The sequence below is a fragment of the Bombus affinis genome, chromosome 5, assembly GCF_024516045.1.
Source record: "Bombus affinis isolate iyBomAffi1 chromosome 5, iyBomAffi1.2, whole genome shotgun sequence".
Classification (NCBI taxonomy): domain Eukaryota; kingdom Metazoa; phylum Arthropoda; class Insecta; order Hymenoptera; family Apidae; genus Bombus; species Bombus affinis.
Genome location: NC_066348.1, coordinates 15886448 through 15903333, shown reverse-complemented (window position 1 = coordinate 15903333; position 16886 = coordinate 15886448). Strand labels below are relative to the sequence as shown.

General features: G+C 45.6%; 1 protein-coding gene across 2 annotated transcripts in view; it reads right to left on the bottom strand.

The window, feature by feature from the left end:
• LOC126915965 (histone-lysine N-methyltransferase MECOM-like) overlaps positions 1-16886 on the bottom strand; it is a 57961-nt gene that overhangs the window by 29277 nt on the left and 11798 nt on the right. Inside the window, exon 1 of one of the 2 annotated variants that reach the window (XM_050721251.1) lies at positions 11350-12439. The exons of the other annotated variant lie outside the window; for it this stretch is intronic. Coding sequence (XP_050577208.1) covers positions 11350-11368 — 19 coding nt within the window. The 5' untranslated portion in view covers positions 11369-12439. Of the gene's footprint in view, positions 1-11349; positions 12440-16886 lie in introns of those variants that run through there. 2 annotated transcript variants of the gene reach the window in all.

Here is a 16886-nt window from a genome sequence, read left to right as displayed (position 1 = left end):
CCTACGACATAGATATCACCTTCTTCGCCTACCTTCGAGTCTGGTTCGTGAATTTTCACGCCCTTTACATACACTGGTCCGTGATAAACGCGACCACGAACGCAAAAGCGAATCAAACACGTAATTTACTGTACGTCTATAAAATTTCATTCTGTTTCGTACAATAGTATTTTTATTCGTGAAATCTATTAATTAATTCGGTCGATAGTAACCAACGTAATTTGTCCAGGATCCATGCACTAGATTTATTCTTATACTTGTGCGCGCACCGAGGGAGAAAAGGGTGATCGATTCAAAGACGTTGGACGCGGGACGTCGTCTTTGTCGATGATGGCGACGGCGAAGGGGTAATAAATAACGGGAGTATCAAAGGGTTATCAGATCTAAGCAGAGCTTCTAGGTCTAGCGCAACTTCTGACACGTAGAGTGACGATGCCGTAATGTCGGTGGCAAAGTGTGCGCATGTGGGGTGAGTCCGTAGGGCAAAAGGCGGAAGGGGGGAGGGGGAGGCGCGCGAAGCTATTAAACTGACAGAAACACTTGCCACCCCCTCCTCTGACCCAGCCACCCCCTCAACCTCCGACTCTATGCCATCCCTTACTCGGAAGCCCTTCGTCCCTTACTGCAACACCGGAGTTATTAATATTTTTCACACCCCCAAAAATTGTCTCCTGTGTGCCCGGCGAACCGACAACTTTCGCTGTATCGGAGAAGCAATTTTACAGGCGTGTCACCGCCTGTCGCTGTCAAAACGACTACGACAAGATACACGGCAAGTCTCGACTCCGTTATTGTTGCCCGTGATCGTTCGTGATTATCGATAAACTACGAAATTCCTTTCCGAGTTTAATTACCGATTCTCCAAGAGAAGATTATTATTTTACAAAGTTACGAGACGCGTTCGATTCGACGTGGATTCGACGATAAAAAAACTTCAAGCAACCAGCGCGAGTTCATCGTTACGCGTCTCGACAAGGCTTATTATGCCGATATAAATCAGATAGACGAAGTTCGAGTGGCACGACGAGGAGACTCTCGAGATCGGATCGTGGTGTGTTTGAATCGAGAAAGGACGAACACTTCTTGTCAGCCGAATTCGTCGACCGTTAACGGTCGACGGAGAAAGAGAAGCAGAGAGAGAGAGAGAGAGAGAGAGAGAGAGAGAGAGAGAGAGAGAGAGAGCAATTCTCATCGAGGACGAAATAAAAAAGAAGTCAGCGCTGGATGAGATCAAACAATCGGCTACTGCTCGAGTGGCCTTCCAAGAGCCCGCGTAGTCGACTTCTTGATCTACCCCAAAGCGATTCGCGCGTCTCTCGACAAAGACGCGAGAGAGCGAAAGAAAGCGCGAGGAGGCAGAGGCAGAGACGAGGACGGGGACAGAATGAAATAATTCGAGCGGGATACGCGAGCGCTAAGGTGAAAAGGATCGAAAAGGATCGAAAAGGATCGAAAAGGATCGAGAGACGTGCGTGTCCGTGAATGGCTTGTTGCGTACCCTTAGCAACGGAGCACGTATGTCCGTGAGTACCCGAAATAGCGATTGGTGAATCTACGTCGGCTGGAGTCGCTTCAACGGTCGTGCCGAGAGTCTATAATTTGTGTTCGAGTCGAGTTGGTTCTCCGCGTTGTGTACGCACACGCCTTGACTGCCTTTCGAACGCGCTGCCCTCTAATGTGCCATTGAGAGCCACGTTATGTGGCATAAGTAGTCGAGCAGAAGAAAGAAACGAGAGAGGAGAGGAAAGGAGAGAACGAACTCTCTATGAAGCTCAGGAGCACCGCCCTCCTGCCTCGAGGAACTTGAGACGCGATTGTTGTGCGCCGCGTGCACGCCGTGTACCAGAAGCATTGTCCCTCGTTAGAGGCCACCGGAAGTCACCGGAAGACGATCAACTGACGGAAGACCCTCTACCTTCCAACTCCTCCTGCCGACGCCCTTCTTTTCGACAGACTTTGCAGCTTGTCTTTGCTCTCCCCCCGCGGAGACGTTCCGTTTATTACGACTTAACGATTTTTCATCGCGTGCGTCGTCGTGTTAAGGATACCCAACGACTTCGCACGGTTCGATGACTCGATTCATAAAATTTCTCATTTTGAATGTGATTTATATTTTTGGCTGATACAGCAAGACGTAAGAAGCTACGATACTTAACTACTCGTCGAATCTTTAATTAATTTATTTTATTAGCTTTATTTACGCTAGCGCGGTACGATTCTCCTAATAGAGATCCGGGTTAGGGGGTCAAGATCGACGAAACGTAGCAGAAGATCCAGATGTGGACGATAGAATTGTGGCACGCGAGCGACCGGAACAAGCTGAAGTAGGGAAAATCCGGTATACATTGGGGCCTTCTCGTGCGCGTGCAACACCCTCGTTTCTTCGCCTCCGTACGGCCACGGTTCCTTTTTAGCCATCTCCTTAAACGGAACTCTGCCTGCCTTTTTAACGCAACCAGCGAATGAACGACCGCAATGTCTGAACCGGATCGTAGTTTCCCGTCATGCGTTCGACGACTATTACTTATTTACAATTTTATAAAGGTTACGATCCTATGGGTGAGTGCATTGTACTAATATAATCTCGCGCAAAAGTAACAAAATTATCGCTACAGGCGCGCGATTGTTATCGACAAATAACGTTCCAGGCTGGTCAAAATTCAGTGGCGAATTAAACGTTGGGCGTGCACAATTCGTCGGTGAACTGCGATTAATTTAGGAAGGTTTGTGCATCAAGTTTACATCATGAGGTCGAACAACGAGCCGGAGTCGAACGGGTAGGTACGTCGTAAAGCGTGAACCGCGCAACGCGGAGAGGGGTGGACACAGTATATTCCGTACAATCGACAGGCGGTGGGAAACAGGGAGAAAGAGACAGGAGAGAAAGCAATAGCGGGAATCAACAGCGATATTCGCGTAATATCAACGCAACAAAGTGCAAGCTTATTGGAAAACGCGTAGCGCGTACAGGGACGGGAAGGTAGGACAGTGTGCAAATATTGATGCATTAACAATGCAGGCTAATTATGTTTTGGTACGAGCATGGCTTTCCCGTCGACGATGGTGTGGCGACGACGATAGCGGAGGACGGTGGTGGTAGCTGAAGTTTGCAGTGCCCACCAACCCGACCGTTTCGCCATTGTGATCCGGACTTCAGTATACAGCCTCCGGGCGGTTCACAGGCGCAACCCGCCGTTAAATTAATTTTATCTCGTGTCCGATATTAATTTTGTATACACGGTTACCACGATCAGTCTACCTCTTGACTCGCTACCCTTTGATTTCTCTGCGTCCCCTGTTTTCCTGATCGTGCAGCACGAGTTTCTCATAGAAAAGTCAGCGAAGACGTTTGCAATTTCTTGCCCATTTTAAAGAAAGTATTACACAATATGCCTAATATTATCCTTGTAACGTTAAAATAACAATCGGTTTGTCAAATACAAAAGCACAGCCGATTACGGCTCGAGGCGAACGGAATGGTAATCGGGACGATTAGATTCTAATTAGATTCGCATCGTTCGAGCTCCGGGCTGTTTAAACGAGGCACACGTCCTCAACGAATTCTCGACGAGCTCTTCTCGCTTAGAGAGGAGAAGATCGAAGGGCAAAACCCCTGCGGATATCAGCCCTTAGCGAGAGCAAGCTGCGCAAGGGTAAAACTCGTCCGAAGGAAGGGGAACAGATGTTTTTGAGCGCGAGCCAACATCATAATCTATGTTTCGCAACATCGTAATTAAGGAAAAATAGATGTTCCTCCTCTCCACTTCTTCTTCTAATCTTCGTACATCAATTTCGATATCTTAAGCATTAGTACCTTTCACGTTCGAGTATATACGTTAAAGATAATGTGAGACCTAGCATTCTTTTGAAGTAAGATACGCGATGTGGCGATTAACTTTTGACAAGTTGCCCGAATAAAATCATCAGTTACTTCGATCACGATCGTTACGCCGATATGATAAGACGTAGAAGCTTAAAAACTTATCACGACATGACCGTTCTATTTCGAAGCCGAATAGATTAGAGCCCGATTCAATTTTCGCATGGCTATCCGCGAGAGCTCTTCGATGGCGATAAATCGTTGAAAGAATCAAATCTTCGTGCTTGAATCTCACGCCTGGCTCGTAAACAAAGCCAACAATGCCAACTGACCGTCCCTTTCGTGATCGTTCCCGCATTCACGTATCTCTTACGTCGGGCCGTTTCCAGCCGTAGAATCGTACCGTACGAGATAAAGTGGATTTAAAAGTTTAAATCCTCGGCCACCAGCGGCCCAGTGGCTTGCCTTTTCCACGGATAGAAAGAGAAAAACGGCACGACTTACGGAGGGTGGCCACTCTCCTCCAGATAGATACAATCTAACTGTTTACACCCTCGTTTACAGAAACCGTGCTACCGAATGGAAATACGAGAAAGCCAAGCGTGGCCCACACACCGCTTGACGAACACGCGGATCGTCTTCCCCTCTATTCTCGAGAGAGAGAAAGAGAAAGAGACAGAGAGAGAGATGGCAATCGTAAATACGTGATCCTCGCAATCACGACTTTCGTTTGATTTTTATCGATGTTTACCATGACTACCATTATTTATCGGGCATCATTGTCATTGAATCGTTACCCGAAAACAAATGTATCTGGGATCTGCCGCAATTTACGAAGAATTTGGTTCGCGTCGCATCAAGCGACAACGATAACGAACGAGCTTATAATCCGTGGAAGCGTTAAGGCGATTACATTTTTCCTGTGTCTCGGTGATAACGCGACAGAAAAACAAAGCAATCGTAATCGTAAATTGTCTCCGACGCAGGATTTTCGGTCCGTCTATTATTTTCTACGGGAATATGAAGACGCGTTCCAGCCCGATCGATAATTTCGTTATCCGGCCGATCGGCAATATCCGACAGTCGCATTCGCAATCTAGCAGATAAGAGCTCAGATATCTCCTGGCAGTCGTCGTTCCATCACGTGCGAATAGACTACCTCTGGTTCTATTCACGATGCCTGGAAGAATAGCCCCGTGATTCTATTCAGAGAAAAGAGAAAAAGGAGCGAGCGAGAGAGACGGATAGAGAGAGACGACGAAACGCGCGGAGAGCTCTACGGTATCGGTACAAGAGAAATAAAACGGGGGTAAGGGAATCTAAAAGAGGGGCATTCAGCCATCTGGGAATCGAATATCTTCGATCTGAAGACATCTTTCCATCGAAATATCCGCAATTGTGGAAGAGTAATCGATGGACAGTCGGATATGTGAGTTTCTCGGGGAAACTCGTCACGACGCACCCTTTGGTACCATCCGGGGGGCACCGGTGAAAGGGCACTGAACGACTAAGATGTTTTCCAGCCTTGCGAGATCGCACCTCCAGTTAACCTGCACTCGTTTTGTCCTATGGAAATTTTTTATAGAGTCGAACCACGCGAGGGGATGGTGAGAACCGTGAAGTTTGACGACCGAGGGTGAAGCAAGCGCCGCGGTGACACGCATCGAAATGTAATTGAACTTTTATAAAGACACGCTGGCATTCAAAAGTTTGACTATTTGAAAACTTGCAGATTTTAAACAACATATACTTTCTAATCAGATCCGAACGAACTTTTCGATATAAACCGTTCTTTTTTTAGAACAGTGGTAGTACAACGAACCTTTACGCTCTACTGTTACGTAGACTTCACGTACCTACGAACTATAACTCTTGCGAAAACGGTATAGGGTACTCGACACCAGGGTCGAAAAGTCAAGTCACCCTTTTCAGATTTTTGTCAAGCACAAAAAGTGGAAAAGGCAAAAAATCAACGAGGGGGCTCCTCTCTGTTATTTTTTTCATTCTCAAGATTCGTGCTTCTCGTAACAGCTACTCGTCAAGTATTGTCTGCGGTTAACCCGTCGCCGACTTCCCCGAAAAATTTCGATTATAAAAGTTGCGGCACAATCGCGAGCAATTTGGTTCGAGGCGTGAGAAATCGTCTTCTCTTTCGATGATTCGTAGCCAATAACGGGGAATCTATAACTCATCCGTAATTGTTCACCGGGGAAGAAACGAGCTCTTCCTTCCATTCTTCTAATTCGATTTTGATCGCGTCGACACTCGATGCTCCACCGAAGGAAGAACAACCGAGTCGATAAATAACTGATGCGAATCGAACTGGCGCGAATAATAAAAAATTCGCCACCCACGTGCCGGAAGCGCGAGAAGGTTCAATTTCGTCGCCGATTCGAAACGAACGCTCATCAAATACGAATTCGAAGGCGTTGCCAGCCTAGGGGTTGCGACTCCCTGAATACTAAGAACGTCTCCAAGCCGCGATAACTTTTATTAAAAATATTCCTCGCGTGCCTCTGAAAACCTAATCCCTGGTGCTGTTATACATAGAAGGCCTATGACTAGTTTTCGACCAAACGAATAACCGTTGAATAATATGCGATCCTGACGTTGTGCATCGAAAAACAGTATCCGTAACAAGCCAGTGGAAAATATTTGTTAAAGCTTATCCGGCAGCCAGACGCTGTCCTATGGAAATTCAACTTCGATCGTGAATTTGAATTCAGTCAGTGGTGGACGGTTTGAAATGGTACTGCGTGCGTCAGACATCAAACGCCTGGCTTGGCCCTTTGATCAAGCTCTGTCATTCAGATGACTCTTGTCGACCATGGCCGATCAGCATAGTGGCACAGGCGTTAAAAAATTGATTATTGTGTCATGGGCACCGCGCGAATACCTATTGACGCTTTTCGCGCATGCACGGTAGCGTCGATTGACACGGATCATTTTTTCATCGAACTCACGACACCCGGCGATGGATTCGTTCGATATAGCCAACGGCTGAATTGCACGCGAAATCCCGATACGGTTCCTCGGAATGTCTTTGACAGGAGAACTCGAGATCTCCCACAGGGGGGTAGGTAAATTTCAATCCCTTCTACTCCTCCGAATGTCCCGCGATCATTAACATTCATCGTTCGGGAACGTGGACGAAGCCACAGAGCTCTCTCAGAAATTGAAGCGGCGAGCAACGAAGTCGACGGTGGTCTCGGAGTTTCATCGGACTTTCCTCCGTTCCCTCGGAACTTTCTTTTCAGCGGGCAAAGTTTTGACTGTTGGTCAGAGAGCGGCGATACCGAAGTTCGATTACGTCGACGCCACGTACTCCCTCGAGACTCAAGGAGACTTCCGATTAAGCGACCAAAGATGGCAATGACGTCTCGACGTGGACGATTAATCGTTTCCAACCATGCCTGTGCCCGTGTAATATCTGTATATGTATATATATATATTATATTATATACACATATATGTATGTGTATATATGTATATACATAGAGAGAGAGAGAGAGAGAGAGAGAAAGATGGAATATCGCGAACGTGTACCTGGATATAACGATGCCAATGTCCGATACCCACTGCTCAGCGAAATGTCTTACATAGCGAAGCACTCAGAGAGGGTTTCTCGTTTTTGCTCGACACTAGGCTAGGACAACACGATATAAACAGATGTCTGCTTTTTGCTACAATTTCGACTTTACCCTATTGCTTGGTATACCGCATTACAGAGTTTTAACGAACTTCGTATCTCGTGAATACGAAGAGATGTTGGCGAGCGGTTATTTACAGTGTTTATCGTCGTATTAATTCGTTTGGTCTACTAAATGTTAATTGCAATCTAGAACGCGTTTAAACGAGAATCGTAAAAAACCGACGTGAAATTTCGAGGAGGAGGAGAGTAATGGCGCAGCCGCGGCGATCGGTACTGCTCGCGATTTCGAAAATCGAGCCACGCCGCGTTAAAACATCCCTCGGCTCTCATCCTAATGGGGACCCGTCTCTAAGGGCACTTGAGGGTGTGTAATTGCTAGAATCCACGGCCCTGCTACCACGCCGCATTTACGCGTTATGCGGGGTGCGTGTTGGCTACGGATCGACCACCTACTGGGTGTCTCGTAAATTTTGGCCCGCGCCGACTTGCACGATTTAAATCACAAAAATTTAGATTGTAGCTTCTGTTAAAGAATCTCTAGATTTCCTGGTAAAACAATGTCGTTGAAATTCAACGAAATCAATGTACGTAATCAATAGACTTTAAAACGATATGTTTCAACGTATCTAAAAAATTGGATAAAAAATAGCAGCGATGCGTATTCCAGGAGACACGGAATAAGGACCGACAGAGTTAAAGAATATTATCGACAACCCTGTCGAGACGGGGGCAGCTCTCGTCGCGAGGAGAAGATTGGAGGGGTTAAACGACGAGCCACTAGAAAACAATCCCTCGGTCGCATTTGCGGATGCTCTTTTCTTCCATTCTCTTTCCTCTCGTCGGTGTTTTTCGCTCATTTCGTCTCTTTCTCTCGTTCGCTCTATCCAACTACCTCCCTCCCTGCCTCTCACTCACGCACACGCATTCGTCGAGCTCGACAGATGGCTCGGCCGCGTTTTTGTTTCAAGGCTCGCGCCAACAATCGTCGCATTACCGGAACAAAACGACTCGACGATCGGCCCTTTGAAAAAAAGAAAAGCTGCGAGAGGCTCGAGTAGCGCTATTGGGGGAGGAAAGGGATCATGGTGGTTCAGGAAGTCCTGATCGACCATATCATCTCGTTAGAAACAGGCACCACATGTCCAAACAGAGAGACAGAGAGAAGGAGGAACGGAATTATTACGTAGCCAGGCCAGAGACAATGATTCGATTGGTCGAACACGCGGCCACGAATAATAATATTCGTACCGCTCCGAGTGTACTTGTACACGATGCCTGTTGCAAGTGCAACGAGCCGACTGGACCGCGGCGATCGATTGTCTTTACGACGGGTGTAATCGTTGCCGATTGTTCTGTCACCAATGGACGCATATGCTCCGTTTACGATTTCGTTTCGTGCCTGAGATTCTCAAGGACAGCGATACGCATCTACTACGCGGCCAAGTGTCTATATTATCGACCAGACAAACGCTACGGTTTGTCAATTTTACGGGAAATTCGTCGAAGAAAGTCCTCTTTTGGATAAATAATTAACGATTATCAGTTCTCACTCATCGAAAGCCACTAATTTTCCCCGAGGCGACTTTTACGATAAACAAAGTATCGAACGACGCCGTTCGAATCTGTCACGTTTCAAACTTTATCACGTACGTTTGTATACTCGAGACTCTTAGAGTAAACCATCCACTCGTACGGATCGTACAATTGAGAAGCAATTATTTTTACGATCATTTCCACCAAAATACTTTCTACGGATGGCCCCTGTGCTAGAGCTCGTCAGGGCGCGCGCGCAATCTCGAACTCTTTACGAGCTTCTTTCTCCTTAAACAAACATAGATAAAGCTGTGCGCGAGCCTATACAAAACACCGCCCACCCATCGTGCTCTCGTTTCTTCCTCGGCAAATACGAGTCGTTCCGTTTTCGATTCACGTAACCGGAGTCGTTCGTTTCTCTCGATGGGTAGAAGTCGAAAAACGCATTAGCGATGCACGTGACGCTGCAGTTGGGACACGAAACTACGCCGCGGTGACAAACTCCCATGCGTCAACCGTACATACGAGTTCCCATCGACTTACAATTCATACGTATGCGTGTGCAGACACGGGACGATGTCGCACTCGCGCACGCCGCCACGGCTGTGAGCGTCGATCGACACAGGTCACAGCTATGGAATCTCCCCTCTAATGGATTTCACTCATTTTTCTCCCCCGACAGCCCCGCGACCGACATCAACCCCTACGACATCTCGAACGCCTTTAAGGTTTTATTCATTCGTTCGTCTCGAGCCGAAGATGGCGATGGTCGTAACCGCGTCGTTCGGACATTTCACGTTTCCTATATCGTGCGATATATATTTATCAAATTGTTATTTCTAATTACATATCAAATTTTACGATTCTCGGATAGCGTAAAGGAAACGATTACGAACCATCGTACAATTCGTCCACGATTCTCTTCTTGCACGATTATCAGCGATAACGAGCAACCGTGACAACAAAAATGAAAATGCAAGTCCTTGGTCCACGTAATTTCTGTTACCTTGATGTGACACGGAAATTCGATGTTTGATCATTTTTGTTCGCTTGGATCGCAATTATAGTAAAAATACAATCGTCGGTTTGTGAAATGCTGTCTGATAATTCTCCAAAAACGAGCATCCTCGCAATTAGCAAACACGATTCGTTAGTTTCTAAATCGATCACGAGTTGGCTAATCTTATCGTATCCGATAGACGGGTGGTTCTATCTGCGCGATCGGGATATGTCTTAACAAACCCGAAATAAACGTTTGATGCGACGGATAACGCAGACAGTCGAAGATTAGTTCATATATATAAAAAATCGAAAGACACCTGATTTTCCATATCCCTGATTCCGTATCGATCAAACGATCTATTGGGATTTATTTTAACGACGTCGACAGCGCGGAAATCTATACTTATATAGATTACCGCTGGATTTGAAAACTTTCACCAATCGGAGCGTCGTTCGATAACTCATGCGAATAACAAACGAGTTACTACATAGAACAGGAAAATGTTCGTTATCCCTTCAGAAAATTAATTACTTTCCACGGCTTTACTTTTCTGCGACGTTTTTACTACGCGGACAGGAATCGAAACAGACATACCGACTGGAATAAAAGTTTCAATCGTGTTGAAAGGGCTCGTGGAATGCGACGCGACGAATTAAATCGAAAGCAGACCGTCGAATAGACGGCTGAAAAGAATGTAGGGCATCGTGCTGAGACCTAATCGGCGATCATCTAGTGCGGCGATTATCGGCATAATTCTTCCTCCTATTATCAAGATGCCCATGGAGGACTTTTTTTTTCTTTCTACGTCGAAACGCAGTGAAAGCATGCGAGTAGCTTTCACAGATTGCGTGCCGCGGCCTGTTCTCTTCCTGGCAAGGACGACTCGAGCCAACTAGAAGGCAGAGAGTGAAAAAAAAGCGAGCAAGGCGAGAAGGAGGAACGATAGAGGGTAAGAGTCGATAAGGCAAATGGCCACTTGGTAAAGTTCGCCGAACAAGAAACGACACAAATTACAGTCCTGCTTCTTTCTATCTTTTCCACTCTCTGCATCTCTTCACTCCTCGGTTTTCTTCTTCTTCTCTTTCTCTTCTTTCGTAACCCTAACCGTAACCCTCTTTTTCTTTTTTTCTTTCTTTGTTCTACACTCTAACAGCGGAAATCACGTTTTCAAACGCGGAATAGCGGTCGCGATTCAGTTCGAAAATCGTTCTAAAATCATTCTCGAAATATCTGGCACTTCTTCTCCGTGGCAATGAAATTATAGGAATATCTTATTCGAGTATCTTACAACGATTAATATATTTGAAATCGGAAGACATTTATCGATAGATCGCTACTTACGAATGCCCTCGAATATCATGTTGAAAGACAACGGTCATCGGCCAAGTAAAAGTTGAAAGGTTCGTACTTGAAGTTTAGACACTTTGTCAGAGGCACGCTTAGAATCAGGTGTGTTCAGTACAAAAGATACAGCAACGGCATGCATAGCGCCCAAGTATTTACTGAGGAATCAGCCGAAAATGTTTTCGCTGGAAATCGAATGGAGGTGACGACACGTTCGCGTTATCTGATTCTATCTGTTCGGCCACCCTTTGTCATTATCATGTCGGAACAACACACGACGAAATTGACATAAGTACTCCATCCGCTGTTCACTCGAAAATTCATCGAATGACGCTTACTTGGATGATTGATAATACCTGTCGTACGGTGTTACGTCACTCACGCGTGTGTCATAGATTAGCCGAAAAAAGAATTCTTGTGTAACGACTGATTTACCGGTATTATAGCATTTGTCTATCGTTCATAAAGAATTCTATCGTCGATAGGAAAGAAGAAATTCGAAATAAAATTTATTCGAAACGGTATGGTCGTTCGAAAGATGTTTAACAAGTTGCGACGGTTGCGATAAAGTTTACCGGAGAAGAATCTGGACCCGGAAGATAAATCGTATCGCGGTGACGTGGTCGTAACCGCAAGTTGCTATGACACCGAGAACGTATGGTAATGGCAACTAATGAGCGAGATATGATAACGAGGCGAATGTGTCAGTAGCTCGCGGTGCAATTAGACTTGTGTACAATGTAGCTTGGTGCATGATGGAAAAATTATTGACGCTTAATCTCTGAATCAGAATCGAAGATAACGTTCGTTGATGCGCAGTTTATCGATACCTTTCATACGGAGTTGTATCGATACACAAAACTCAAAGTTGCAAGCCTCGAAGACAGATCATATCGAGAGAGTTTGTTGATCAAGGTCCAACGATCGAATGTCACCTGCCGCTAAAGTAAAGCAATCGTAACAATGTAATCGTGTCTTGTATTAGAGTACAATATAATCGCAGGAAGTGTTCATATTTTGAAAAGGTTAAAGCAAACACGGTTGAATGATAATCCAGGCCGGTTCGTAGTTAAATGAATCGCTCCAAAGAGAACCTCTAATCCTTGGACCACCTGTGCAGCGTGGGATAGTCGGATTCCTCGTATGATGTTCTTGAATGTGTCACGAGGGCTCCAGCAGCCTAAACAACTCAACGAGATAAAGAAGCACCGGCTTGTACTCTGAGAAGCCTTCGGAGATACTCGTAGCCCTTGTATGCACTGTGCCAGATAAAATTGAAGAGGCCACAGTCGATGACATCCGGAATCATGGTGGACATCGGTCCGGTTTCCTGATTACTCCCCCGATGACGCGCATTGTCTGGAGATATCGTGTGGCTTCCTGTTACTCGTCGAGTGTAATTTCGTTGAGTTCTCTTCTTTCTCCAACTCCGTTTCATTCGAATGGTTTCCTTTTCTTACCGGTAATCGCACGTCGCGAACGTGATCAATTCGATGGAAGTGGTTTACATTTTAAACGATTATAGCAGAATTAATGTGTAATCGTAGGATGAAAAACCTCGTCGTTCTCAGATAGACAGACTTCCGCCTTCGTCGAGATAGGAAAATTTAGTCGTCGCCACCGACGACGCCGTCGAAAATATTTTGGGGCAAACGCCAAGTATCGTGGCGAACGCAACTGTCTGGTGATTGAGTCACGTTCATGGCCGTAGTATCGCTCGATGATTTATGCGAAGGACTCGCAGGACTCCTGGTGATGCTGACCGCGCAGTTGTGCGGCAGGCAGGCGTGAAATGAAGCTTCGAATTTGAGAGGTCGTGGTGCTCGACTCTTCGGTGACACAGTAGCTCGGCGGGCCAATGAATGTCCGTGTTCTTTATGGAGCAACCTGAGACTGCAGAGACGAACGTAGTCCGAGAGGACGTCCATCAAAGGGTTCCAAATAATTACCGCCTCCGGGTCGCGCAGCTTCGAAAAGCGGGCTACGAGTCGCCGAAAGGAGCGCAACATCTCCATGAGACGGTGATAAGTCAGGGAAACGTATATTTTTTTCTTCGTCACCGAAAAAAAGCCTCCTTTCTTGACGCGGCTATATATCAGATCCTAAGTCAATAACATCGACCAATAAAATACTCGTTTGTAAAAGGGAAACCGAAACGATCGGTTTTATTAACCTCACGATCGGTAATGCTTTTGGAAAATGGTAAACAAGATAAACGAACGTTTAGAAAGAAAAAAAGAAGAAAAAGTATCCGATATACATTTCGATGTACGCGCCTTGCTTTCCTCCTTTTTTCCATCGTCTCGTCTCGAAGGGGTCGTTTTTCGTAAAACACCGCTATACGGATCGATCGCGTTAACGAGAACAAGCAGGACACAGAGAACGTTCGGATATCTCTGCAGGAACTTTGTAGCTTCTTCGAGTTCCAAAGTGTTTGATCGATGGATCCTCGAGCCTCGGACCGGAAATTATGCGTCAGCCTATCGTCCGCGCCGGAAGTGACGGCACGGCGCCACACCGATCACGCCACTATCTGCCGTTTTGCTGATTGCATTTTCTTTCGTGCGCCGGGAAAACTTCCGGCGTGTTTGTTTTTCGCACGGTCAGCCATCGTCGAAGGACTGGTGACAATTTCCTTAGTCCGCGACGAAAATCTCCAGCTCTCGCCTCTAGAGCTGAGAAACATTTACAAAGGAGACAATAAAAGACGCCACTTGAGTTTGTTCCTTGAGAGTTTAACGATATTCTCTTATCTTTCGTTTCTACAAATGTTCGATTCATCAAAATAATTCGAAGACAAATGCAAAAACTTGAGGATTTCGAAAGTCGAATCGTAGTGAAATGCGTCGCGTGCCGTTAAGACACGCGAGTTTTAGTCGCATTCATATTCTAATAACGACATTGTGAGCGAGGTCAGATGTTGGTAACCATATGCCATTGTATTCGATCTTTCAGGTTATCGTAACTAGTCGCGTGTACCTTCAAGAAGGGGGATCCGCCTACGAGAGATCAGCAGGGGACCTGAAGAAGTCTTCCTCAACGAAGAAACTGGATATCCTGGGGTCCCGGCGAAAAATAACCGTTGGTATATAGCGACTGATTTTACAAAAAATCTATTTAAGAAGAAATGTTCTAACGTACGATCCTCCTATTTTATCATTTTACAATCTCTGTTGATCAGTAAAACAGAAGAAACGGATTATAAGGAAAAGGGAATTTAAAAAAAAATAGATGAAACTTATGTTGATAATTATCATACGCAACGTACCCATCATTTTCATCGCGGCACAATCTTTCATCCTTCGTCGGCTGTCGATAGTGGAACGCAATTAAAATCGACTCGTTTCCTGAAATGAACTTCAAATTCCAGAGCCCGGTAGCTCATCAACATTTCAATTTCCGTCGACGAGCATTTCGATGAGACAGCTCGTAAATAGTCGGCACAATTCCGGCGGAAAGTACAATTTAAGGGTGAAGCGAAGGTAGATATAAACGCGAACGGGGTGAAACGAATTTGCTCGAGGCAGCAGAAGACATGGGGAAAGAAATCGCGCTTCGAAGTTCGAAGGGTGGGCGGAATCTCGGTAACTGGACAGGAACGAACTTTCGGATTAGGACGAAATAACTGGAATTACGGGCAATCCGCGAGCTTCGAAGGACCGATAAATCAAGGGTGGAAGCACGAGCATCCGGTTGCTCGTGCCATTGGCCCGGTACACGCAACAGAGAGCTGCTCGCGTCGCTTCAGCCAATGACGCTTGCCTGACGAAATGTTGGAACGATCGAATTGGAAAAATATCCCAGATGTTTTTCGGAAAAATTTCGCTGCCCGAAGAGTATCCAATTTCTCACGTATTCTCTCATCGAAAAGAATTATGCAACTCATACAGCGCTGATAAGAAAGTAACCAATTATATTGACTTTCAAGCGGAATTAGTTCGTCGACTTTCTACAAACCAATTTATGCAATCTTTCCCGATTCGCAGTATCGAGAGGCATTTACCACTATTCCGGAAGCGCATGTTTCTCATAAACAATGGCCCACAGCCAACAATGGAGGCAGCTAGATTGGCATGGTCTAACCGTAAATTACGATCGGGATCTAAGTCTGAAAATGCTCGGCGCAACGACGCTATCTACGATCGTGAACGAAGGACGACGAAAAGGAGAAAGAAGAGAAAAAATCAGCAGAGAATCTGAAACGCCCAACGGAGGGTAGATATGTTCCGTTGCATCTGTCGTCACGCCCTTTCCCGTCCGTATACGTACGTATTCGCAAATATACTTGTGTGAGTACTCGCGTGCGCGCATACGTGCGAAGTCACATGTCGACCGGTCGTATGGAGATGTATAAGCAGCATCGAGGGATGTTTTTCAGTTTGGGGTCGCGGGAGAAGGGCCTAAATGTTTTATTACTTAATCATAACGTTCGGGGGCGGGTTGTCGGAGAATCTGGTGGGGATAGAACGAATAGAACATAATGCGTTGGACGGGGTGGGATCGGATGGAATTATTCCGCGACCCAATTATTCATACGTGTCGAATGGGCTGCGGAGGATAAGACTTAGGTCCTTACAGGAAAATAAATCACGGAGATATCTCGTGGGATAAGAGGAAAATGTGACACGAACCAGACAAGCTTCGTTCGTCAGACACGCTGCTCAACAATAGAGAAAAATGTATACCGTTGTTTTTTTCTTTCTTTGTGTATCGTTGAATAAATCTTGTTACATCGAACCTAGATTTATTGCGAAATTACAATCAAAATAATATTCTGTTAAAAAAGTCAATGACATATTAATCGCACATACACAGAAGGAAAGCAGTGACTGTGTTATAAAATATCATCGTCTAAAATGTTTATGGCTGAAGCCGTAAAAGTTTATATCGTAATATATATTATTTGCCAGGAATTAGTTCTGTATTTTTTAAATACTACTTTTCTTTATAATACTATAGAACGCAAGTAGCAAATTATAGGTCGTGATTTTTCCAACAGATACGTCCGTGGTCTGTTTCCGAAAAGCATATTTCTCGCCCCCTGAAAAGCGCGAACAACTCAATTAGCCGGATGAAGAGGTGACTCGTGGTGTTGCCGTTTTGCGACGTAAAGTAGGGAAGCCAAGAAGAGAAGGCGAGACAGAGGGATGATAAAACCGGCGAAAGATTGAATGCGCATTGACGCGAGAACCACCGTGACAAAGGGGCTGAGGCATCCCTGCTTATTGTCGCTCGCACCGCGTGAGATTCCACGCGTGTATGCGTGCCCGGACGCGTGTGTCTGCGTGCAGGAAAGTACACTATATAACTACATTAGGGGTCGCAACCTTTCCCCCGTAGCACGCGCCAGCTGGCTCATTGTTAAATTACGGCCCCACCGATATCTGTTTGTCAACGGCGTAGAATCACGATCGTAAAAATTTATTAACTCCTTTTTGTCCTCTCCTAAGCGATAACGTGACACGAGCCTGTCCATTAACGTTTGGGATTGCTTTAACTCTGATCTTATCATAATTTAACACAAAATATTTAGA